General features: G+C 41.3%; 1 protein-coding gene across 9 annotated transcripts in view; it reads left to right on the top strand.

The window, feature by feature from the left end:
• The window catches only part of BIRC6 (baculoviral IAP repeat containing 6), a 142,530-nt gene that overhangs the window by 30,289 nt on the left and 87,621 nt on the right, over window positions 1–24,620 (top strand). For 3 of the 9 annotated variants that reach the window (XM_082216209.1, XM_082216211.1, XM_082216208.1), the window contains exons 14-34: window positions 922–1,053; window positions 2,480–2,611; window positions 2,839–3,017; window positions 5,064–5,194; window positions 5,828–5,989; window positions 6,078–6,209; window positions 7,837–7,934; window positions 8,398–8,545; window positions 9,750–9,883; window positions 10,796–10,942; window positions 11,334–11,521; window positions 12,806–13,120; window positions 13,513–13,612; window positions 14,029–14,243; window positions 14,394–14,602; window positions 14,874–15,220; window positions 16,083–16,302; window positions 16,794–16,927; window positions 18,083–18,220; window positions 19,724–19,851; window positions 20,550–20,681. In XM_082216209.1, coding sequence (XP_082072335.1) covers window positions 922–1,053; window positions 2,480–2,611; window positions 2,839–3,017; window positions 5,064–5,194; window positions 5,828–5,989; window positions 6,078–6,209; window positions 7,837–7,934; window positions 8,398–8,545; window positions 9,750–9,883; window positions 10,796–10,942; window positions 11,334–11,521; window positions 12,806–13,120; window positions 13,513–13,612; window positions 14,029–14,243; window positions 14,394–14,602; window positions 14,874–15,220; window positions 16,083–16,302; window positions 16,794–16,927; window positions 18,083–18,220; window positions 19,724–19,851; window positions 20,550–20,681 — 3,521 coding nt within the window. The remainder of the gene's footprint in view (window positions 1–921; window positions 1,054–2,479; window positions 2,612–2,838; window positions 3,018–5,063; window positions 5,195–5,827; window positions 5,990–6,077; window positions 6,210–7,836; window positions 7,935–8,397; window positions 8,546–9,749; window positions 9,884–10,795; window positions 10,943–11,333; window positions 11,522–12,805; window positions 13,121–13,512; window positions 13,613–14,028; window positions 14,244–14,393; window positions 14,603–14,873; window positions 15,221–16,082; window positions 16,303–16,793; window positions 16,928–18,082; window positions 18,221–19,723; window positions 19,852–20,549; window positions 20,682–24,620) is intronic. The other 6 variants (XM_082216212.1, XM_082216210.1, XM_082216214.1 and 3 more) reach the window with 5 other exon arrangements.

The raw sequence follows: 24,620 nt of genomic DNA, 5'->3' as shown, positions 1-24,620 counted from the left end.
AAGCCAGACATCCCTTATATTACCGTAAAGGCAACAGAGATAAATTTGTTAGTACCATTTTCTTACTGCTGGAAGTCACTTGCACACTTATGTATCTCCTGGGTAACCTTTGAAGAATTCTAAAGAGAGAAATGGCTACACATACGTTAATTGTTAAGAGTCTAAGTTGGTATAGTCTCACTTAGAAGTATCTGCGAGTGAATGGACAATAACTGAAGGCAGCAGCAGTGGGGAACATTGCCTGAGTATTTATTGGAACCTAAAATTTAGTGGTAGTGCTGAAAGGATTGGACACTTTTTCTCCATCAGTGCAGAGACCAGATATCTAAATGTTTAATATTGTTTTTGAAACAGTTGATTCTGCCTAGGAATTTGAAGGCCTCTAACAATGGACGCGGGTGGCGCTGTGGGCTAAAGCCTCAACGCCTAGGGCTTGCCGATCGAAAGGTCGGCGGTTCGAATCCCCGCGGCGGGGTGCGCTCCCGCTGTTCGGTCCCAGCGCCTGCCCACCTAGCAGTTCGAAAGCACCCCCGGGGGCAAGTAGATAAATAGGTACCGCTTACCAGCGGGAAGGTAAACGGCGTTCCGTGTGCGGCTCTGGCTCGCCAGAGCAGCGTTGTCACGCTGGCCACGTGACCCGGAAGTGTCTCCGGACAGCGCTGGCCCCCGGCCAATAGATGTGAGATGGGCGCACAAACCCCAGAGTCTGTCAAGACTGGCCCGTTCGGGCAGGGGTACCTTTACCTTTACCTTAACAATGAATATATTTCAAAATACAGTTGCCTCTTGGTATAGTTATGAAGTTGGTGTTAATTTGTATTCCAAAAGAAATTCCAAGTAGAATCAATAAACAGGAATGTTAAGGCTTTAAGCAAAACTATAGTTGTGAGTCCTGTTTTTAAAATGTCTTTGATTCTCCAGAAGCAGCTGTAGATAGACAGATAGCTTTCCCTCTGTCACCAGCTCATAATATTGAAATTGAAAGGAATGGAAAACATGGACTGGATGATTTGAATGAAGAAATGCAGAATATGGATGTGGAGGAGGCACAATGTAAGTTACATACAGTGCCCATTTAAAATGTATTTGCCATGTACAGGTTGGGTGAATGTATTCTGTAAGTTTTAGAGTCAATTCTCATTAATTGGAACTTGTAAAATGCTGACACTACTCTCTTTATATTTGTTGGCTTTTTATCTCCCTTTGTTGATGTATCAGAGTAACCCATTTGTTAGACAAATACTATTAATAACCAGAAGGAACAGCACAGGAAAAGAGCAGAAAACATCATAATCCTTACAGATAATCAAAAGTATCCCTAAAAAGAAACATAATATCTAAAACACAACATTATCTAAAAATAATGACAGCATTATAGAAAAACAATATCGACAGACTAAAGCAATACAAATGTAAAAGCAGATAGCAAAAATAGTGCATTGAAAGACCAACAGTAGAAAAGCACTAACATAATAAATAATAAATCTCCAAGGCCTGTTACAGTTCCTGTGAAAAGCTTTGGATGTATAATTACATCCTTCCCTACAGACCCTAGAGATAAGGCCCCTTCCCTGTGGAGAGTTGACCTATACGCATGGATATCTGGGCAAGGACTACATGGAGCAAGTCAACATAAGGGGAATAGTGTTGATGGATGTGGCTCAACTCATTGTTCTTGTGTTGATGTACATGGGAACCAAAAACACCTGCATAAGTGTGTTGAAAGCAAGTAGATGGGGAAGGTTTCTAAAATATCTCAGGTTTCAAAGTCCAGGATAAAGAGAAATATATAAGAAAATATAAAGAATTTTAGTTTTCAATTGTCAATCAGATGTTCTGAAATTCAGCTGAAGTCAGTCCCTTCCTCATTTCAACTTCCTATTTTGTACACTTTTAATTCTATTGAATATAACCTGTTTTTAACTGATTTTAATATTGTATTTTTAAATTGTTGTAACCCACGCTAGGAACTCATGGTGAAGGGTAGATAAAAAATATGATGCCAATGACAATATTAAAAGCTTAGGCTTATGCATTCCACCACCTTCTCTCTTCCATGTACAAGGGGAGGAGATTGAAAGCTGAATATATAATATATACTGCCAGCCCCCCCCCATTATATCTGAATCAAAAACTATAGTTTATTGTAAACTGTGGTTTGTTAATAAATCAGAATATCGAACCCTGATTTTATTCTTATTTGTTTTAATTAACTACAGGTAGAATGCATAACAGTGCAATGAGTTCTGGTGTAATGGGAAGCTATTGCTACTGCAAACAGTTTAAAGTTCTATGTTTCTTCTTGTGCATGAGTCCAAGGCTTACACCATTGCATTCTGTAATTGGAAATCATAGTTCCTCATTATGTCTGAACCAGGTTATTATTTAGCTAATAATTAAGTGTCATTATCCTTTTTGAACAAGTTGTGTATTCTTTTGAACAGACGGCTTATTTTTGAACTTTTTTTTCCCCCAAAAGGCCCCCGACTGTGTCCCTTTTTAGAGGATCATAAAGAAGATATTTTGTGTGGTCCTGTATGGTTGGCTACTGGTCTTGATCTGTCAGGGCATGCTGGAATGTTGACACTAACAAGTCCAAAGCTTGTTAAAGGTAATTTTTTTGCTAGAATATTTTGGAATGAAGCTGAAAAATGTGAGTTTTCTGGAAATTAACAGATAATCCCCAGTTACCCTTAGAATCAAAGACTAATTGTCTCTTCATTTCTGGGAAAAACCTTTAACAAAGTGTTAATTGGTCCCTGCTAGGAAAAATATACGTGTAAAATAAGTCTTAAAGAGTTGGTTGATTATGCTTATAGTCTGTTTGTCTTATTCTAGGTATGGCAGGTGGAAAATACCGTTCTTTTTTAATTCATGTGAAAGCAGTGAATGACAGAGGAACAGAAGAGATCTGCAATGGTGGAATCTGGCCTGTTGTAAGGATACCATCTCTAAAACCTCAGAATAGCAAGGGTCATTCACTTGCCTCACTTCTGGCAAAAGTTGCAGCAGGCAAGGTATTTAAATAACATATAGAGAAAGCATGGTCAAAAAGCTGCTGCTGCTCAACCAGCCAGTTGCTGAAAGTCCATCTGTTAGAACTGAAGCATCAACTGTGTAATTTATATTTAAACTAACATAGAGGTGGTAAGAGTAAAACATGGAACCTTTAGAATTCTGTAGGTGGGTAGAATCCACATATGGAATTCAGAAAATGTGTGTTGTTTTGTTCAGTATTCCCCTGGATGGGGGACCAGGTGGCGTTGTGGTCTAAACTACTGAGCCTCTTGGGCTTGCTGATCGGAAGGTCAGCGGTTCAAATCTGCCCAATGGGGTGAGCTCCCGTTGCTCTGTCCCAGCTTCTGCCAGCCTAGCAGTTTGAAAGAACGCCAGTGCAAGTAGATAAATGGGTACCGCTGCAGCGGTAAGGTAAACTGCATTTCCGTGTGCTCTGGTTTCCCTCACGGTGTTCTGTTGCACCAGAAGTGGTTTAGTCATGCTGGCCACATGACCCTGAAAGCTATCTGTGGACAAACGCTGTTTCCCTTGGCCTGGAGCGAGATGAGTGCCACACTCCATAGTCACCTTTGACTGGACTTTACCATCCAGGGATCCTTTACCTTTTTACCTTACCCCCCCCACTTCACATACTGTTCTTTATCTGCAAGAACACTAAACAAAAAGGAATCAACAGTATTTGCAGATTTGATACTATTGGCTATGATTGTAGTTGATGTAGCCAATCTTAATTCATGGAATAATGGTGATATAATAGTAGTAGTAGTAGTAGTAATTATTATTATATTATATTATATTATATTATATTATATTATATTATATTATATTATATTATATTATATTATTTTTTACCCTGCCCATCTGGCTGGGTCTCCCCGCGTGCTTGGAGAGGAACGTTGGTTGTTTTGAAGGAAGTTTCTGGAACCCTCACTCTGACCAGCCAATTCATTCCTGCCTTTGCTTGAATCAGACATTAGAGAGTGCCAGAGGGCCTAATTCCTTTGCAGGCAAGGTTCAAGAGGAGAGATGCTAGTGGTAGGAGGAGCCATGGGCAGAAGAATGGATGTGACAGCTACCTCCGCACAGTAGGCTCCATTCTAACCAGAGGTTTTTATATATAGGCATCCCCCCCATTTATGTGGGGGTTACAGTCCGGGCCCTTGTGTGCATCTGTGAAATCATGTAAAGTAGGGAGCACCCACTCTTTAAACAACTTCTGTCACGCTCTCTTCAATCCATACTAAAAATACTGTATCCCAAAATATCCACAACACATCAGCTGCACATCAGCTGTTAGGTGGGGAGGCTGAGCAATGTAAATTAATCCCTGCTGCACCTCCAGTCTCTTTAGACTTCCTCTGACATCACTGACATTTTTTTGGGGTTCCTGGGAGGGTCTCCTCGCAAGCTACAAGGACTCTGCCACTCTCTCCTGCCATTTCGGGGTTTGAATTGAATTATTTTTTTTAATTTCCTGGTGCTACACATATACACGGTTGCACGAGAGTCAGTCACACGTAAGTGGGAGCGCACCTGTACACACAAACGCCTTTCTCTCTTTCATCCATGCAAGAGGCATTATCACAATTGAAGAGGTTCTAGCCAGATAAATGCATTCAAGTAGGGCCACTGAGGAATGTGGTGATGGTGGGGGCATGGGTGGTAAGAATCCCAAGGACCCCAAACCTGAGGTTCCTTATCTGTGGTGTATGATGACTTCAGTAAATATTGTTTTATATTTTTTAAAACCTCTCCCTCGGTAATAGCTGTTAAAAGGAAGCTGCAAACTAAATAAATAGACACAAATCTGAACTTACTTGCTTTCTGGCATTAGAACTTTATACTTCCATTCTGTCAAGAAAATAATTGCATTGTTTTAAAAAATGGCCATTTTAATCTTTGAAAAGCATGTGATTTTGGTTTAATAACTGCCATTGTTTTCATATGAACTTCCCAATTAGGAGTAGGGGGGAAATGATTGTGAGCATGTGGAATATTACTTTTGAAATGTCTGTGGTTCTTTTATATATTTTTAAAAATTATAGGACAAGTCCTCTAATAAAACAGAAGTCAGCAATTCATCACGGAAATCTGACAACCTCCGTGGGTGCGACTTGCTTCAAGAAGTTTCTGTAACAATTAGAAGATTTAAAAAAACATCTGTTTCAAAGGAAAGGTGCGTTTGTTATTTAGGAATTCAACCTTCTTATACAGTGATGTGTGTTCAAAATTCTTTTTCAAAAGAATTTTGTTAATTTTTCTCATTTTTATGCTGATTCAAATAAGAATTCACAAAACTGTAAGTCCAAACTCCATTCTGTAAAAGCAGAGAAGCTTTTCACTCATATGTTGTATTATTTCAGTACAAGTGTGCGTTGGAATGGCTTGGTAGAAAAATAACATGTGTCAGAAAATGGGCCTTTGCCACTTCTGTCACTATTAGTGCACAGACCTGGGTTCTTGCGCCTCCTCCTGCCATATGGACTATACATAGACACCAGTACATATGGCCATAGCTGCCTTACGCTTATGTAGTCAGGGCAACTCTACAGTAGCTCTTAGAGTAACTTTTTTTTTTTTTTGCCTAAAGCAGTTGTGCTTTTTAAATTCAAGGGGTAAACTTCTAGACTTCTGTAAGGGGAGCTAATGAGAGGGAAACGAAAACAAACAAAAAAAACCTATGTCTTTTCGTTTCCTTAGGCTTAGGGAATGGACCTGAGCATTGTAATCTTAAAATAATGACGTTTAATGTCAGCAACTTTCACTTCAGTAGTTTACAACTGTGGATTGTCTTTCTCTCCCTCCACAGAGTTCAGCGGTGTGCTATGTTGCAGTTTTCAGAATTCCATGAAAGACTTCTGAACACCCTCTGCAAAAAGGCGGAAGATGGAGTTGTGACGGAGCATGCTCAAAGTCTTGTGTTAGATATCTTATGTTGGCTGGCAGGAGTTCAGTCTAATGGACCGGGCAGGTAGAAGAACTTCATTTTTGTCTTAGGAAACATTTTAAATTGTAAGTGCTTTGGTTTAAAGTTTGTTTTGCTTTGGTTTTTTTTCCAGTTCAAAAGAAGCAAATGAGAGCTTACTGTCTAAAGCAAGGATGTGTCTCTTTGACATAGTGCGTGTGTGCTTCTTTGAAGCAGGTCGAAGCATAGCACACAAATGTGCACGTTTTCTAGCTCTTTGCATAAGGTTGGTAATACGACTTTTGTTTGCATACTTTCTCTATATTAAGGATTCTAATTATGCCCCTTAATAGAACTGGAAAGTAGAATTTTCTTTGGTTCTCTACAGCAGTGTTTCCCAACCACTGTTCCGCGGCACACTAGTGTGCCGCGAGATGTTGCCTGGTGTGCCGCGGGAAAAATTAAAAAATTTGAAAGATTTTTTTTTTTAGTCAAATTTTCGATTGGGGCGCCGTCACTAGATGACCCCTGGGGTTCCCTCCCTCCCGCTCTGCGCCTCCCTCCTCCTCCGGGGAGGCCCTTCCTGGCTCTCGGCCAAGGCTTGGCGGCTGCCACTCACTCACTCGCTCGCCCACCCGTCCCTCCATCCCTGCACCCGTCCTCTCCCCCTCCGTCCCCGGCGCGGGGGCTGCCAGGATCCGTAGTCCCCTCGCCCTTGGGCTCTGCGCCTGCGCGGGGTGCGCGAACTACGTTTCCCAGCGTGGCCTGGCGGGCCGGGCGTTCTGTTTGAAGCGCTCTTCTCCCGGCCATGGAATGAGCGCAGCGCCGGCGGCCGGGCAGGCAGGGGCTCTTCCGCACGGACCCCGCGCAGCCTGCCTGCGCCCCCGCGGAGATCGGGCGGCAGGATGGAGCCCGGGGATCCCCGCGGAGGCGGAGGCTGCCCCCCAGGTAGGGCTGCGTCGGGGATTTTTTATTTTTGCAATGCTGCATCCGCGCTGGAGGGGACGCATCGGACCGCGGGGAGACCCCTTGGCGGGCGTGCAAGGCAATGCATGTGTGCAGGCGTTGCATGGAGTGCAGTGCAATGCAATGGCAACGCGGCGCCCTGCATGCATGCATGCAACTTCCACCGGCGCTCCGGACTTGGCAGGTGAGGGGGGTCCCCAGTGGGCGGCAGAGAGAGCCGGGAGGGCGAAGGGGAGCCGGGGGGGAGCAGCGCTGCTCCCCGAGCCGAGCCCGGGGGGAAACTTCGGCGTCGTTGCGCCGGGTGTTGGAAGCGGAGGCTGGCGGGGGCCCCTCACCTGCAAAACCTGGTCGCCTCTCATATATTTCGTGCATTGCATTCATTGCCCGCTTTCTCCTCCAAGGAGCTCCCGGGGGCGTGCGTGGTTCTCCCCGTGTTATCCTCGCAACAACAGCCCTGCGAGGTGGGTCAGGCGAGTGGCCCAAGGGAGCACCCAGGGATTGTCCTGGCCAGGTGGGGTGATTTGAACCCTGCTCTCTGCCCGGTCTTCGTCCTCATTTAGCCCCCACATGTGCATGACTGTGCATGACTGAGGTTTCCCCCCCCCCTCGTCTTGGCTATGGTGTGAGTCTGTGCTGTTAATTAATGGGGTTCTGCCTTCGGAGAAGATGAGCCAGCCCTCAAGGAGGTGATTATGTAACTTGCTAGCAATTCATGTCCCTCCCGGCGTGACGCTGCGCGCTGACGTCACGGGGCTGTAATGGTGGTGTGCCTCGAGATTTTTTTCATGAAACAAGTGTGCCTTTGCCCAAAAAAGGTTGGGAAACACTGCTCTACAGAGCCTCTCCTCCCCTGAGAAACACATTTAAGCAATAACATCCATAGAATCCATAGCAGTATGTGCTCTGTACTAAAGCAAAATAATAAAATGAAATTTATATTTTTGTAGCAATGGGAAATTTGAGCCAAGTCAACAAGGATTTGGCTCGATCCTTCTGAAGGCTTTGCTTGGCAATATATCTTATTTACCTGCAGCTGCAACTGGAGGTGAGCTTCATTTTTTATTTTTGTGCATGCATACTTTGTCATTTTTTTGGATTAAGTTTTTGCCTGGTGGACTTAGTTTCTGGACCTGATTCCATGTTTTATTTCCCCTCTTTAATAAGCTGCCAGTTCATGCAGGCAATAGCATCAACTTTAGCACTGTGTTCCAGGCTTCTTGTCCTTACGCAGCATCCGTATGCTAATTTAGGCTCCCAATTATTAAGTAGTTTTAACCTAACTATATACTCATGATTTGTTATGACCTCATGGAATGCTCTCTGAAGACAAACATCAAATATTTGCAAGCTAAAGAAAACCTTATATAACAGAGAATATTTTATTTGCTAACCTAATCATTGGTCATTTTTCTATAAACATATGTTTAAACACGGTTTTGGTTGTGGTGAAGATGGAGATGATGATGATTAGTTACTAAACCTGATTGTTGGTGGGTTTCTCCCTCTAGGATCTGTCTATTGGTATTTTGTATTGTTGAACTATGTAAAGGATGAAGATTTAGCTGGCTGCAGTACAGCTTGTGCATCCCTGCTAACTGCAGTGTCCAGACAGTTACAGGACCGGTTAACACCCATGGAAGCGCTATTGCAGACAAGGTAGCTGGAAGTATCTGTATACCAAGCACGTTTTAAAAAAATGAACATGTTAATAGCTCTTGTTTTGTTTTTCATTGCTCTATTTTCAGTGTGTGTGTAAATGTGCTTGTCCTTGTGCTATTTTTGTTCTTCCTACTGCAGTAACAGAAGTGTGGATTTTCCCTTATTTCATAAATTAATAACAATTCACAAAACTAACTTAATAGCTCAGTCAGTAGAGCATGAGACTCTTAATTTCAGGGTCATGGGTTTGAGTCCTACTTTGGGCAAAAGATTCCTGCATTGCAGGGGGTTGGGCTAGATGACCCTTGTAGCCCCTTCCAACTCTACAATTCTATGATTCTATGAACTAATCCATAGCACAAAAATATCCACAAAAGGCATTAGTATTAAAATTTATATGTTAAATTGATCACAGTAGCAGCTTTTAAAGTAAGGGTGACATCTTAGCATTGTATCAGCCCTCCTGCCACATCCCTCCCAATCTTCTTTGGAGATTTTGGGTGATATGTAGGAAACAACCGAGCGAGGAGAGGAAGGCAATTAATAGCATGCATTCTTCTGCTAACCTGCTTTAGTTGTGTTTTCTAGGCATCTTCAGCAGTAGCATTTGCAGTTTGGTTCATGAGGTCCCTTCCTCACAGAGTAGGTGGAATGGGGCAGAGAGAGCAATGGAACCAGAAAACAGAATCAGATATTCTCTAAACGTATCAGCACATGGTTTTAGTTGGGAACAAGTCTAAGGGGTTAATACAGTAGGTGCTAATATGTAATAATCTCTTTGGGGTGTTTCATGAGAAGCAATTTAGAAATGAAATAAAAAAATATTAATAACAGCAGCAACATAATCAAGAGAGGTGTTGCCTCCTCTTGGGCAAAATTAACAAGAATCTGCTGACAGATTGAAGGAGCCAGCGGCATTGCATTATGGAAGCTCTGCTCCCTTATATTTCAAAGCAATTAAGATGCCTCATAATTTTTGTTTGCACCAGTATGATTCTGTGAAACATTTTCACTGATGCAATGAACCAATTAGTTCCTTATTTCCTGAAACAACAATCTGGAAGATGTGGAAGAAATCCAGTACTCAACTGTGATCCAGTTTGGAAGTCCTATGAACTTTAAGTTTGTCAGTTATATCCCATAAATCAAATATGCACCTCTTCACATCAGTTAAGAGGCCGAATTGTCTTTCTCTTTCCAGATATGGATTGTATAGTTCGCCTTTTGATCCGGTGCTCTTCGATTTGGAAATGAGTGGCTCTTCTTGTAAGAATATCTATAACAGCAGCATTGGTGTACAGTCAGATGAGATTGACTTATCTGATGTTCTCTCAGGTACGCACATAGATCATATGGTACTATCTGCTTCTGATATAGCTGGGAGAGCTTCAAAATCAATGTTGTACTCTTCTTTTGCAATAACTTCTTTACATTTACATAATCTTCCTTGTGCAGTGTTGTCACTGAACAGAAGGAGGGGAAGGCATGGGCATGAAAATAAAAATGAGTGCAAAGTGGGGCTGCAAAAGAGAAGAGAAGTTGCAAAGTCGAAAAGAGTTTAGTAGTTGAATGGGGTTAATATGGGAAAAATGGCAGTGGGTTAGCAAGTGCAGCCCCTAGTGTTCTCATATTTGTGCCAAATGGCCAGTTTTACTTAAGATTCAAATGTATAACCTTTGGTAGTTGACTATTTTTTCAGAGAATATTCCTTCAAGATATGTAAATAGGTAGATCAATTTCTTGCTTTTATCACGTTGGTTTTTAATGGCTTGGATACAGAGATGCCCTTGCATGAGCAGAAGGTACTCCAGCTCATATAAGGATGTTTTTTGTTGGTTGCCGATTTTCATTCAATTTCTCCCTTCCTGCTTGGGACTTCTGTGCCATGTCCTGCAGCATTCTGAAGGGCCCCTCTGCTCTCAGGAACAATTTTGCACAAGGAAAGGAAGTCCAGAAAAGCCTGATTTTTTGAGTGCAAGTCCACTCATGGCCGTTAGGGTCCTATCCAAGTTTGTAGAATTGTACTTTGCATGCTTGAAGGCTAAAACACCTGGAACCTCCTTAACTTGAGCTTAGTATTCTGGATGTCGGCATCAGACAGGATATGGGGCAACACATTGAATACTACAACACTGAATAACTTTCCATATGCATTTGTTGGGGTGTCCATAGCCCACATTGATTACTACGGTCTTATTTCTAGTAATTTTGAAACTAAATTAAACAATAATTGCTTTTTTAATTCAGGAAATGGAAAGATCAGTAGCTGTGCAGCAGCTGAAGGTAGTTTTACTTCCCTCACTGGTCTCCTGGAAGTTGAACCTCTGCACTTTACTTGCGTCTCGACTAGTGATGGAACAAGAATAGAAAGGGACGATGCAAGTACGTTTACTGGTATATACATTTTATTACTACTTTCTTAACCAGCCACACTAGACCGATTAAAAGATTCCTAGAATGCAGTGGTTAACTGGAGCCCCCATATCAGTTTTTAAAACCAGACCAAAGTGTATGTGATGAGAAAAATGTGTGCATTTGGGTATATCAGTATTTTGATTTCCCTGCTTGCTTTTGCAAACTTAATTTTGAATAAAAGCTGCATAAAATGGTAAATCTTGTGATGAAAGGTAAATGTTCTCTGGCGACTGGCTTTTCCCCCCTTTCCTTTTTCTTTCGAGCTTGCTTTCATTTTTAGTATTTATACTACTGGAATGCATATTTAGAAGAATGCTTGGTGTGCTGCTTTTCTACATACATGTTTTTTTGTTTCTTTGTTTCATGCCAGTGAGTACCTTCGGGGTTACCCCAGCAGTTGGTGGCCTCTCATCTGGGACAGTTGGGGAAGCCTCGACAGCACTGAGTTCAGCGGCCCAGGTAGCTTTGCAGTCTCTCTCTCATGCAATGGCCTCAGCCGAGCAACAGCTCCAAGTGCTTCAAGAGAAACAGCAGCAGCTTTTGAAGCTTCAGCAACAGGTTGGAGGCCATCTCTTTCATGATGTCTCTAAACTTCAAAAGCTGAGAGAGTAGTTACCATAGTTACAAAAAGTCTCTCTCTTAAAAAAAAAATCAAAAATTTTCAGCAAGAGTACATCTCCAGAGGATAGCTTAGAAGCCACTTCAAATCAGTACAAAAATACAAAGTGCACATGAGTTGTTCTTGAATCCCTAAACAAAAAGGTATTCCACACGTATAGGAATTTTGCATCTTAACATTAATTTACACATAGGTCTTTCCAGATTTTTCTTTCTAATCTGAGATAAAGGTGGAAAATACAGTTAGATTTTTTTCCGTACAAAACACACAGGCCTCTGTTTAGTAAGAGCTATGCAACATGAATCTTACAGGATTAACAAAGAGGAAAGATGCGGAAAGATGTACTGTTCCTACAAACGTCTGCTTTGGCTAAAATCCACTTGGGCCATATTACTTTGTACTGTTTCAGCCAGTAATCCTATTGATGGTCAAATTTTACAGTTGGCACTTCTTAGAGCTGTATACAGCCCAATTAAACAAAAGTATATTCAGACTGACCACCATTTTAAGTGCATTTTTGTGATAAGTTTATTGATTTCAGTAGAATTTACTTCCAAGTGTGCAAACTGAGGCAGTGTACTCTTAAAATGTTTTCACACACACATCTGTCTGAGAATCTTGTATATATGATGCGTTTTCAGGTGTGTGCCTCCTTCAAGGTTCTCTTGATGTGTCAGAGTCTAGCGTTTTAGTACATATGTATATACGAATGTTAGGTTGTATGCACAGTGGGGAAGTATCCACTTGGTGTCTCACAGTACATATTGGATTCCTTTATATATGAATGTATGAGCCACCTTGTAATCATTCTTACTCCATTTGGATTTAAGCCTTGAATCCTAAGCAAAATTCCAATTAATACATTTGGACTAAATGCATATCGCTGAATTGGGCCATCACTTCTGAAGTGGACTGCTTCAGTTGATATGGTTGGTACATGAGTCTGTCTCTCTAACCCACATGCTGAATTGAATTTAGGTGAATTTTTAAATGTTAGTTCTTATAAATTCCGTTTTCCCCTCTTGCATTGTTTATCACCTTTTTGTGCTACTTTGCATCTTTTTTGGTAGTAACCTTTGGTATGAGTTTAAACAAAAGCTGAGGCTATTTGCTTTTTTGTTTGTTCTGTTCATGCTGCTTGTTGCTAATGCTTTTATTGCTAGTGCCTTCATAGAGGCAGCACTGGCCCTACTGTACATATGCTGCTTTTATTTTCCCTGCAGAAAGCAAAGCTGGAAGCAAAACTACATCAGACAACAGCAGCAGCTGCTGCAGCAGCATCAGCAGTTGGTCCTGTTCACAACTCTGTGCCTTCCAACTCAGTAGCAGCCCCAGGGTTCTTCATTCACCCGTCGGATGTCATCCCGCCCACTCCTAAAACAACCCCCCTGTTCATGACTCCGCCTCTAACACCACCTAATGAGGCAGTTTCTGCTGTTATCAATGCAGAGCTTGCACAGCTTTTTCCGGGCTCAGTCATTGATCCTCCACCAGTTAACCTTTCTGCACACAACAAAAATGCAAACAAGTCCAGAACGGTAACTAAACAGAAGAGCTTTCATGAAATTCCAGTCTAACTAATGTTAATGATAGGAACTACTTTGAGTGATTGCTAGTTTGCCTATTTTTCAAGGTGTAGTCAGTATGTTTTGAGAGCTAGTACTGTTAAAAGTCCTTTATATATAATATCCCCACATCTATTAAGCTAAAACTCTTCATAATGAAGCTTCAGTGTAAATAGATAACTCGTTAATGCTTTGAATCTTTTCCATTGGTGTGCTAATAAACTAATCCATATGCAGTGTTAACTGTTGAGGTTTTCAAGTTTGAGTTTCCAAAAGCTTGCCTCCCTTTACTTTTGCATGAGCTTTAGGTAATGACTAATAGAAAATGCAGTGATTGATATATTGGTTAATTTCCCCTTTTCCAGAATCCACTTGGGACTGGCCTTGCTCTTGCAATATCACATGCTTCACATTTTCTTCAGCCTCCACCTCATCAGTCCATCATTATAGAGCGAATGCATTCAGGTAAATGCTGTTATCTTCCTTAAATGCTAAAATGTTCAAAGTTCATATTTTCTAGGCTATTGGGAATTAATAGCCCAGAGCTACTTTAGGTATAGCCATGGTTTAGAACCGCCTAATTTTGAACTCTTCTGTTTAAAAGCAGATTGCTTTGTCATATGAAATTAAGAGTGTTCACCTGCAGCTTGTTCATAATTCACCTAACCATAGTTTGAAGGATTGTCCAAATTGTGCCGGTGATAGCTACTAGAAAAGTAACTTCTCTAGTGAGCTTAAAAATCTTTAGATAGCTTTAGAAGTGCTTTTTTGTTTCTTGTGTTCTTTGTTTGTGTTTTGATTGAGACTACCTTTTTAGCATTGGCACTTTGAGCTCATTGTATCTATTAAGTGTTGACATCAAACCTAACTTTTTTTTAAAGGTGCAAGGAGGTTTGTGACGTTGGATTTTGGCAGACCCATTTTATTGACAGATGTATTGATTCCAACTTGTGGTGATCTTGCTTCCTTGTCAATTGATATCTGGACACTTGGTGAAGAAGTTGATGGAAGGAGGCTAGTGGTTGCTACAGATATTAGCACCCATTCTCTCATTCTGCATGATTTAATACCACCACCCGTTTGCAGGTTCATGAAGGTAAAAAAAATTCAATTAAAAATGCTGTCTCTTATCAGATGGATTTATAAATGTTCTTACATGTAGTTAATGCCCAGTTGTTGCATGTTTCTCATGTTTCAAAACTATGAAACTACACTGAAGGTCTTACTGTCTTTCATGTCATTTTAGATTACAGTCATTGGTCGTTATGGAAGTACAAATGCTAGAGCCAAAATTCCTTTAGGGTTTTACTATGGGCACACATATATTTTGCCACTGGAAAGTGAGCTGAAGATTATGCATGATCCTTTACGAGGAGAAGTTGAATCTGCAAACCAGCCAGAAATTGATCAACACTTAGCCATGATGGTTGCATTGCAGGAAGACATACAGTGCAGGTAAGATGAGGTGTTGGAAATGTATTGTTCAGGGTTAATTTTAAAGTTGTAACAGCATGCGTACATACACACACACACACCCACACACACACACACAGCAGATAGATACAGATATATCCTCCTGTTCATTGCTTTGTTTAAACTAAAGCATTGAGGCATGAGTGTGTGAAGTTAAAATATGTTATTTCTTTTAGTTCTTAGATGGGGTGTGTTTCTTAATAATGAATTTTAATTTAAAGGTGTCTTTTGCCCCCTGTCCCCACTCTTACAGGTATAATTTAGCCTGCCATAGGCTTGAAACACTTTTGCAAAGCATTGATCTTCCTCCGTTGAACAGTGCTAACAATGCTCAGTATTTTTTACGAAAGCCAGATAAAGCAGTAGAGGAAGACAGTCGAGTATTTTCTGCTTATCAAGACTGCATTCAGCTACAGCTACAGCTAAATTTGGCTCATCACGCTGTGCAGAGGCTCAAAGTAGCTCTAGGTGCAAGCAGGAAGATTCTCAAGGAACAAAGTGATCCCAAAGAGCTGATTCAGATGTCCTCCACGGAGCAGTTGCGCACTATTATCCGATACCTGTTGGATACTTTACTTAGTTTGCTCCATTCTTCCAATGGTTGGTAGCTTAATTGTATTTATTGACAAGTATGGAATTATAAGCTTGCTTGTTAATTCATTGTCAGTGCTGGACATGTACACATATGCTGCCTACAGTACTATTGGTGGGCTAGGGGCTATGTGGAACACTCAGGTATTTCTCACACACAGCAGATAAACATTTCAAGTTAAATGAATGAGACAAAAGTGTAAAAGTACAGGCAAACTCCATGGGGGGGGGCTGTGTTCCTGGTTGTCATGTGCATCAGTGGAAAACCCATTAGCCTGCCCCACCCTCTTCCAGATCCAAAAACGACCTGCATGTGCATGGTCGCATGTACTTTGAATGTGTGCAAAGTGAGGGTTGCTTGTGTCCCTAAGAAACCCACTGCCACAATGATGGAGACAGCATTTGCCTGCCTCCGGTTCACAGGGACCTCACCTGTTTAGAACCATCATGTTCCCAGTATGCATAAAGGATAGGTGCTAGGTTACTGTACTCTGAGTAGTAACCAGTTCAAATGGGGAAATAGGAGTTGCCTTGTGGTCAAGTCTGTCTTTAAAATGTCCACCTGCTGATGAGTGGAGAAAGCGTACAGTGTCTGAACCACTGCCTGGCAAAAATGTAGGAGAATTCACAAGTTCTCAGTATCTTTTGTGCTTATTTATCTGAATAATAAGCTTCCATGGCAGAAGCTTTCTGGGCAAGCGTTTGTGTTCTTTTTCACATCTAAGGGAGGTGGGGGGACGGACCTCATTGAAGTTGATGCATTTTGGGCAGAATTATGTAGTTTATATTAAATTTTAGAAGCGACCTTTAGATAACTTTTATTGTGCAAAGAATACTACTTGCCATTGAATTTTTGTTGATTTATTTAAAGGTCACTCTGTTCCTGTGGTTCTACAAAGTACGTTTCATGCTCAAGCTTGTGAAGAATTGTTCAAGCACTTGTGCATCAGTGGGACTCCAAAGATACGCCTGCATGCAGGCCTTCTGCTTGTTCAGCTGTGTGGCGGTGAAAGGTGGTGGGGGCAGTTCCTTTCAAACGTCCTTCAAGAATTGTATAATTCAGAGCAACTTCTCATTTTTCCACAGGACAGGTACTTTATAAAATGTCTTGTTTTTACTTTTCAGTTAAACAGTACTTGGAAAGATTTATCACAGGAAATTAGGTAGAATAGGCAAAAAGCTTGAAGGATTTTACATCCACCCACCAACACATCAGATCTAATTGACACTCTTATAGCTGTCGTAACCATATTTATTTTGGAGTATGAATCTATATATTGGTTGATTTGACCTAGGATGTTTCCATTATCTTGTTAGTGGCTCTAAATACTCTCTAACAAGTAGTTGCACATTGATTTTGATCTTTACTCATGAGGAACTAGAAGAAGAGGAAACGGTTAATTTAGTTAGTTATTTGGTCGACTCTAACAGTGTTTTCCTCTGGTTGTCTTTCTCTTTCCAAATGCAGCAATGAAGTTTTGTCAGATTGGATACTATTACTTTGCTTATGAATTTGAGTTGCATCTCAAAGGGTATTTTTAAAAAAATAATTTAAAAAAATACTTTTTATGTATATATTTAGGGTCTTCATGTTACTTTCTTGCATTGGCCAAAGATCACTCAGCAATACTGGTGTCTTAGAAAGTTTGCTGAATCTGTTGGATAACCTGTTGTCCCCTCTTCAGCCTCAGCTACCCACCCACAGATGCACAGAAGGTAATATAGATTTATGTAGTTTTCATGAAATATATTTCCTCACCAACTTTGGTATTTAAAACACTATCTCTGACTGCTACTTTGATTATTTTTGTAGGTCAAGTGAAAGTTTAATTGATGCAAAGTTTAATTGATGCACTGCTTGCCTGCAGTGTGGGGAGAAAAAGAGAGAGAGAGTGATCTATTCTATCCGCTGGCTAATTTTTTGATGTATTTTGAATACGGTTTCAAATACCTTTAGAGGACTTTGTGGTAATGACATGTGATAGAAGTAAATGATTCAGTTTTGGTCTGACATTTAATGCTTTTGTTTTGTTTTGTTGCATTTTGGTTTAAATAGCCATTCAAGGGTGCACAGTGCCATAGCCTGGATTAAGTGGTCTGTGCTTCAGTCTGATCACAGAAAAAGGGATTGGCCATTCCGCCCCACCTCCTGCAGCCTCACTGATTGCTCTTCTAGGAGGTCCCCTAAATGGGAGGATTGGGAGGAGTACAAGGTGCTGCGGTACAAAGTGTGTCTGGAAAACTGCATGCACAGATCACTAGGCCCTGGTCCTAAGGTCAAAATACTCATTCTGGATATAAGAATACTTTCCCTAACCTGTTTGAATGTGCACCTTTTCTACATACTTCAAGGCTTACAATGCATAGGGAAACATAAATTGTTGTTGAATTGGCTGTGGAAACATCCTTTACTCTGTTTCCATAGGGGCATAGGAAACTGCCTTATAGTGATTCTACCTCGGTCCTGTTGACATACTGGCAACAGCTCACCAGGCTTTCAGACGGGGGACATTCTAAGCCAGAGATTTTCTAACTTTTCATGTTGGTGACACACTTTTTAGACATGCATCATTTCATGACACACTAATTCAGTTTTACTAGCCAGAGGTTAAACTAATCCCTTTCCAGTCCCAGGAGGAGCGCAGGGAGTGTTTGCGCAACACACAGCAGCCAACACACTAACATGTCACAACACACAGTGTGGAAAGCTCTGTTCTAAGCCCTACCTGGAAATGTTGTGGATTCAACCTGGAACCTTCTGTATGCAAAGCAGATGCTCTACTAATGAGCCGTGCCCCTTCCCATCACTCTTTTTCTTAGCTGAAGGTTTTTTAATATTGAATCACTTAATCAAATTGTCTTATTTTAAAGGTGTTCTAGACATTCCTATGATTAGCTGGGTTGTAATGCTGGTATCCAGACTCTTAGACTATGTGGCAACTGTGGAAGATGAAGCAGCTACAGCTAAGAAGCCTTTGAATGGAAAAGAGAGAGACAGATTCTTGACAGGTGCAATATATGTATACTTAATATGGCAAAGCTTGCTTGTTAATTATCTGAGATTAGATAACTTAGTTTAAATGTGCAATTTGTAAAAGGCAGAGTGTTGTAAAATGCTGTACTTTTAAGCAGCTTTGAAAATCGGAAAAAACAATACTGGATACATGCAGGGAGAATCCCCATAGAGCATCATGGAGCCCTTACAACCATCTTTCTTGGCAGCTGTTTGCCATGCACAAGGCAATCTGACAGTACTTTGCATTCACCTACCATTTTCTGCAGTGGAGGATGGAATCACTCACTCCACTAGGCAGGATTATGTAAATGAAGTGTACTTATCTCGCCCCGTGGAGGATGACCCCGTTCCTTCCTGCCTGTTTACTTGTGCAAGTGGTGGTCAACTTTAAACTAGAAGTAGCACAATAATTTTATAAGTGTGCTTTATTGCTACTCCTGGTCTGTGGAGGAGAAAGGCATCCCATCAGACAAGAAAATCCTGGGATGAGTCCTTTATTTTTAAGGATAATTCTGAGCCCCAGGAAATGTCTCTTCAGCAAAGGAATTCTTCTACCGCAAGGACTTCTGGCTGTGTAACAGAGCTTGCCTTCCCTCTCCTTTCCATGTGCACCCCCTGTGCCCCCTAAATATGTTCTGTGGGTTCCCCCAGCCCTCCAGAGCAGATTTGCAGAGGGTGCATGGAGAGAGAAGAGGGAGGGAAGGTTCAGTTGCACAAGTGAAATCCTTGTGCTAGCGGAAGTACTTGGTTGGATACCACTCCTAGAAGAAAAATAGAAATAAGAATTCGGAATATGTGCAGGGTGAGTCTCTGTAGGACATATTGGAGTCCGTACCACCGCCTTTCTTGGCAGCCCTTAGCTATACACAAGCAGGAGTGCCAGCTTGGCCCTGCGACTGTGCATGCCCGGGGCCGTGGGTGGCATGCAGTGTGCATGGCCCTGGCACTGAAATTTGTGGGTGCCTGGCCCCTTCATGAGGAATTTTCTGGGTGCTAGGGCACCCAGGGCCCTATGGAGCTGGCACCTATGTGCACAGCTGATTCTGATGGCACATGCAACCATTTGTTCCAGTGGGAATGCCACCTGCATATGTAGATCCCATGACCCTGTTCCTTCTAGTGTTGTGCATGCAGGTTACTTGTGCTTACGACTGTTCTGTTGGAAGAAATGACTGTGTGCTTTGTGGTGTACCTGTCTGAGGATCAGCAGTTGAAGGCTCCATTATGCACTCTGGAAATCTATCGTATGTCATAGATGGGGATTCATCATGCTGTTGGTGGGTGGGAGGCTTTGGATTAGGTCTGTTGTCTATGTAGATTAATCTTAACACTTTGTTTTATGTGCATAATATATAATAGATCTCATGTTGTTAAAGAATCTGAAAATTACTGGTTATCTTTGCTGTCCTAGACATGCATAATGGGTGTTTGGTTTGTACGTGTCAAAAATCTTGCTTTTTCTGTCAACTGTTAAATAACATACTCTTTTCTTGTAGGCAATCAGTGGAGCTTCATTAATAATAATCTACACACACAAAGCCTCAATAGGTCTTCAAAAGGCAACAGTAGTTTAGATAGATTATATTCCAGAAAGATCAGAAAGCAGCTTGTTCATCACAAACAGGTAACTTCCAGTTCATAGTAGTGCTTTTGAGATTTCTGTTATGATTGATAACCCTGTTTTGATTTTGAGGTGTGATTTCCTGATTTTGTACACCGTGGGGTAGGGTTTTGCAAGTGAGCAAACATATAGCCGGAGATCACTGAGGCAAAGGGACAAGTTGGAGGAAATTCCAGGTGCCTGGCTTTCCCACAGCAACCATGAACCTATCTGAAAGTTGTGCAAGTGTGGCAAATATTGACAATACAATAATTGCAGACAAGGGACCTGAGGAGATCCTATGTGTGCTCTGCAGGGTGGAGTAGATTTCCACCACTTGGGGAGAACAGGAGCTCACATGAATCTGAAACTTTGGTGGGAGGAATGTGGCAAAAACGTTTAGAAACCACTGGTTTACATATGGCAATTATTTAACTATTCCCTGTCCAGCCATCTAAAATTCTAGGCCTTGAGGACAGAGAAGTATATGACAAATACTCAACTGCTTTTCGCAGTCAGTGAAGGCTCACCAGTTTCTGCAGCTTTAAAGCTGCTGTTTGAACTGGTTTTATAGTTCAGTTCTGTTGGCAGTCTGTTAAAGTTTTGGAAATATAAAAACTAAAAATTAAAAACTTTAACTTGACCATCATATGAAAGTGCATATCTATCTTGCATCTTATTGCTTACATTTTCATATTACGTCTGTTAACATTTTCTTTTAGCAACTTAACTTACTAAAAGCAAAACAGAAGGCTTTGGTGGAACAGATGGAAAAAGAGAAAATACAAAGCAACAAAGGATCATCCTATAAACTTTTAGTAGAACAGGCAAAACTAAAACAGGCCACGTCAAAGGTATGATGTTCTGCAATTATACTTATTGTCTTGTGCAGAAAGAACTGTTTCTGCAAATTCAAATATGTTCTAGGTTCATTTTTTACAAAAATCATTCCATTATGCCTCTCAAGGCCCAATCTGCTTGCTAATTCAATCACCTGATGTATATCTGGTTTTGGAACTGCTCCTCATTTAATTCTTACATAGGCACCTGTTAGTTCCTCATGATAAAAACTATTTTGGAGACTTACCTAATACGGTGTTGGCCTATGATAAATAACCTGCAGCACTACTTATGAATCTGCTTATAGAATAATGCAAAGATTAGATGCATTTAAATGTTATTTTTAAATTATTTGTTAAATTTATATACCTCCCTTCATCATAATATTTCAGGGCAGTTCAAAAAATAAAATAGAGGATAAAAACAAGTAGATAATTAAAACAAAGCAACAAAACAATAACACCCCTTTTCCACAGACACATTTAAAAGGCTGTAGAATATTAATCAGCCAAAGATGATTTCAAACATGCTATTAAAAACCCAGTGTATTGTGGCCTAACGTGGGTTTGGCTTTGCGTATCTCAAACAGCAGGCCCCTCCCTTCCTGGTTCGCATAGCAAACTGCTTTTGAAACTGAGGGGGACTTTCAAAAGCAGTTGTGATATAGCATAGAAGTATGCTGTTCAAAGGAATACACTCACAATTTCAGGAGGTGCAGCTTTTAATCTCTTGGATGTGCCTAAATTAGCAGCTTCAGCATCACCTGGGAAATACTAAGAACTTATCTGTAGTAAGTAATTCTGTAAATTTACGAGTAGTGCCTAAACCATATATTAACAAAAAAAATTCTCCAACCTGCAAATCTCCCTGCTGCTGCTGACATATTGGATTCTTTCACATGAAGTAGGTAGTTCAGTTATAACTTAGTCACCTGAAGGGTTATGCAAGCCTACAAACTTCATGGATTTCTGCTGTCTCCATGCACTGTATGTTCTTCAGATCTGGGGTGTACTTTTATTTTGCTAATGCAGTGTTAGTGGAAGATGAAGAATTGAAGGATTCTTTCTATCCCCTTGTGAGTTGGGAAGTGTGCAGATACTTTGTAGAAACTTAACACAGGAGGAGAAAACTGCCCTTACAATGCCAAGGAGGCCCTAAATACCCGGAGAAGTTAGCTTCCCTATTTTAGACACTTCTACTTTGGCAGTTATGAGAGACTGGGTCTGCCCTATATGGTTGAAACAAGATGAAGCAGAAAGGTGAATATCCATCTCTACAGTATATACCAGCAATGTCCAACCAGTTGACTGGGATCGACAGGTAGATCTGTAGGGTTCTCCAGGCCGATTGCGGTAGTTAAAAAAGAGATTGCCTGGTTGTTCCTGAGCGATCGTGACACACCCCGCCCCCAGCACTATGTCCCATTGGCGCTGCCTTCATCTGCGGCAGCAGAGTGGGGGAAGAAGGGAGGGGTTCAGACTGTTGGATGAGCAATATAATTAAACCCTTCCCCCCAAAAAGCTCAACAACTTTGGCCTCTCCCCCTAAAAAAACGCCAACAACTATGGGCAATGACAATAGGTAGATCACTGCCAGTTTTCTTATACTGGGAGTAGATCGCAGTCTCTATAGAGTTGGACGTGCCTGGCATATACTGTCAGGTTAACATAATAGGCATATTGGGCAATATGTCTAGATGAAAAAGTAAGACCTTTTGAAAGAATTGGAGGTTGATACCACTTTATGCGTAGGTTGTAGTGAAGGTGAACCAGCACACTCATAGGGCTGTATCCAGCAGTGTCACTCAGCTGCTGGTAAGGTGTTGCGTTCGCAAAGTAAAGGAAGGATTGAACTCTGATTAATAAGAATACACACAGAGACTTGAACCAGCAAGACTCTGGGAAGGGTGTGTATAATCGTATCTCTCTGTGCCTGTCCGTCCGATCTCTGCAGCCCCCAGCCCAGGCCGTTTTATTCACAAAAGAACTTTTTACAGAGTGTTCGTAAGAACCAATCAGATTTCTTCTGAGCATTTCCACAAACCCACGTGGGGACAAGTTAAACTACTAAAACTGATTAAGCACAAATATTTCTGGGGTAAACAAAGAACAGAACTACAAATAAGAGCATCTGGCAACCCCGGAGGTCATAAACAATCAGTACACATGATAAGAAGGATGGCCAGGAGGACAGTGACCATTATCCCCTTAATGTGAGATCTGCTTCCTGGGCCTAAGATTAACATCCTAAGATTAATATGCATCAAAGAAACTTGCCCACTATCTTTATGGCCCAGGATGCCTGCCTGGCTAAGCAACTGGGCTGTGTACGTGACAAGAGAAATGGGCAGCAGAGGCAAAAGGGCATGAAAAGGGCAGGAATGTAGAATCTTATGGGATTTAATCAGAAACTATCGTCAATATATCAAACCCAGTCAACACAATGCTTTCATCGTGGACACGATGGCTTGATGTATATTTTATAACTCCTCATGGTGATCCCCTCTGATCCCTACAGTAAGGTCTCTGTCAGCAGACCATGAAGGGAGTCAACCCTCCCCCTTACAGCCCCCTGACACCCTTTAAGTACTCAGGAGGATTGGTGGACCTCCCAGAGAAGATTTAGATTGGGTGCAGAGGGGCTGCAGGGGATAAAGTAAATAGTTGAAAATTGCTTCCACTCTTGTTACGCTGAGAGAAGTTTTACTATCTGACACACTATTGGATGACTGGCACCTTTGGATGCAACCCCTAGTCTGTTTGGATATTTTTACATGATGATGTTGTTGTATTAACCATGAAGCATGGCCTAGTTAGAACACCAACTAATAGAGAAGGTATTCTTCCTATTTTGGCCAGTGAAGGATAATGTGGTAAATGCATACCAGGGGAACTAACCTGTGGCCCTCCATATGCTGTTAGATAACAGCTTCCATTATTCCTAAACCTTTGGCATGCTGGTCATTGCTGATTAGATTTAGTAATGGATGGAGGCCTATAAGTTACTCATCCCGCCCCCGCCCCTTAATACAGTCCTTCTTAGCATTCAAACTTGATGGTCTGCTGCCATATCAGAAAAAAATGGTAAATGTCATGAATTGTACTCATATTGATCCAGAGCAGATCCCAGCGTATAGTTAGCAGAGTAAAAACTTAAACACGTTGCAGGATTCCCAAAAAACAGACCAGAGGCAATTAGCTTCGTCCAGCAGAGTTTTACTACTGAAGACAAATGAGCTTAATGGTCACAAATCTAATACATCTTCAGGATCAGCACAGTCCATAAGAAATCAGACTTAAATATATAAGTTTTAATAAGTTAAAACCTTAACACCTAAGCATGTACAGAACACCACACCAGAAGGAAAGAGAGACAGAAAGTAAAACTCAAGCTTCTTCTGGCCTGTTATTATATTCAGCATGAACTTGAGTGAAAGAGATAACAGAACCAGTTTAAACCAGCTGTTCAGCTTCTCTGAAGGCCAGAATAGAAGCTTGCTTGTTAGCTTTAAACTTCCAGCTTGTAACGCACAGAGAAGCTTCCAGAACCCTCTTGAATCAATTAGAATAGGAAGGATCTCTACACATCAGATCAATACCTTCTGCACCAAAAAAATGCAAACTGCCAGTGAAGAAATTCGGACATACCAAGCAAAGACAATGACTTGGCAAGAGGATAGATAAGAAACCTATAGCAGAGCATTTGAAACAGAATTACTTTTAAGGTACCACCTCAGTGATACCTCACTCAACAAAAGTCTGTTTTGAATCTGGTGCAGGACAAGTGTTGGCAGTGTGAGGAATCACATATCTATTCTAATGGCACATGGGAAAGAAAGTTCTGGCATTTTAGTCTTTAACATATTTAGGGATATGTGATCCTGTAGCTTCCTTTTCAAGTTCTCCTCAACGACTTAAATGGATAGATTTGAGAATACATATGTAGGAATGGCT

The sequence above is a fragment of the Podarcis vaucheri genome (genome assembly GCF_965113315.1).
Source record: "Podarcis vaucheri genome assembly, chromosome: 3".
Taxonomy (NCBI): Eukaryota; Metazoa; Chordata; class Lepidosauria; order Squamata; family Lacertidae; genus Podarcis; species Podarcis vaucheri.
This window is presented reverse-complemented; position numbering and strand designations above follow the sequence as displayed.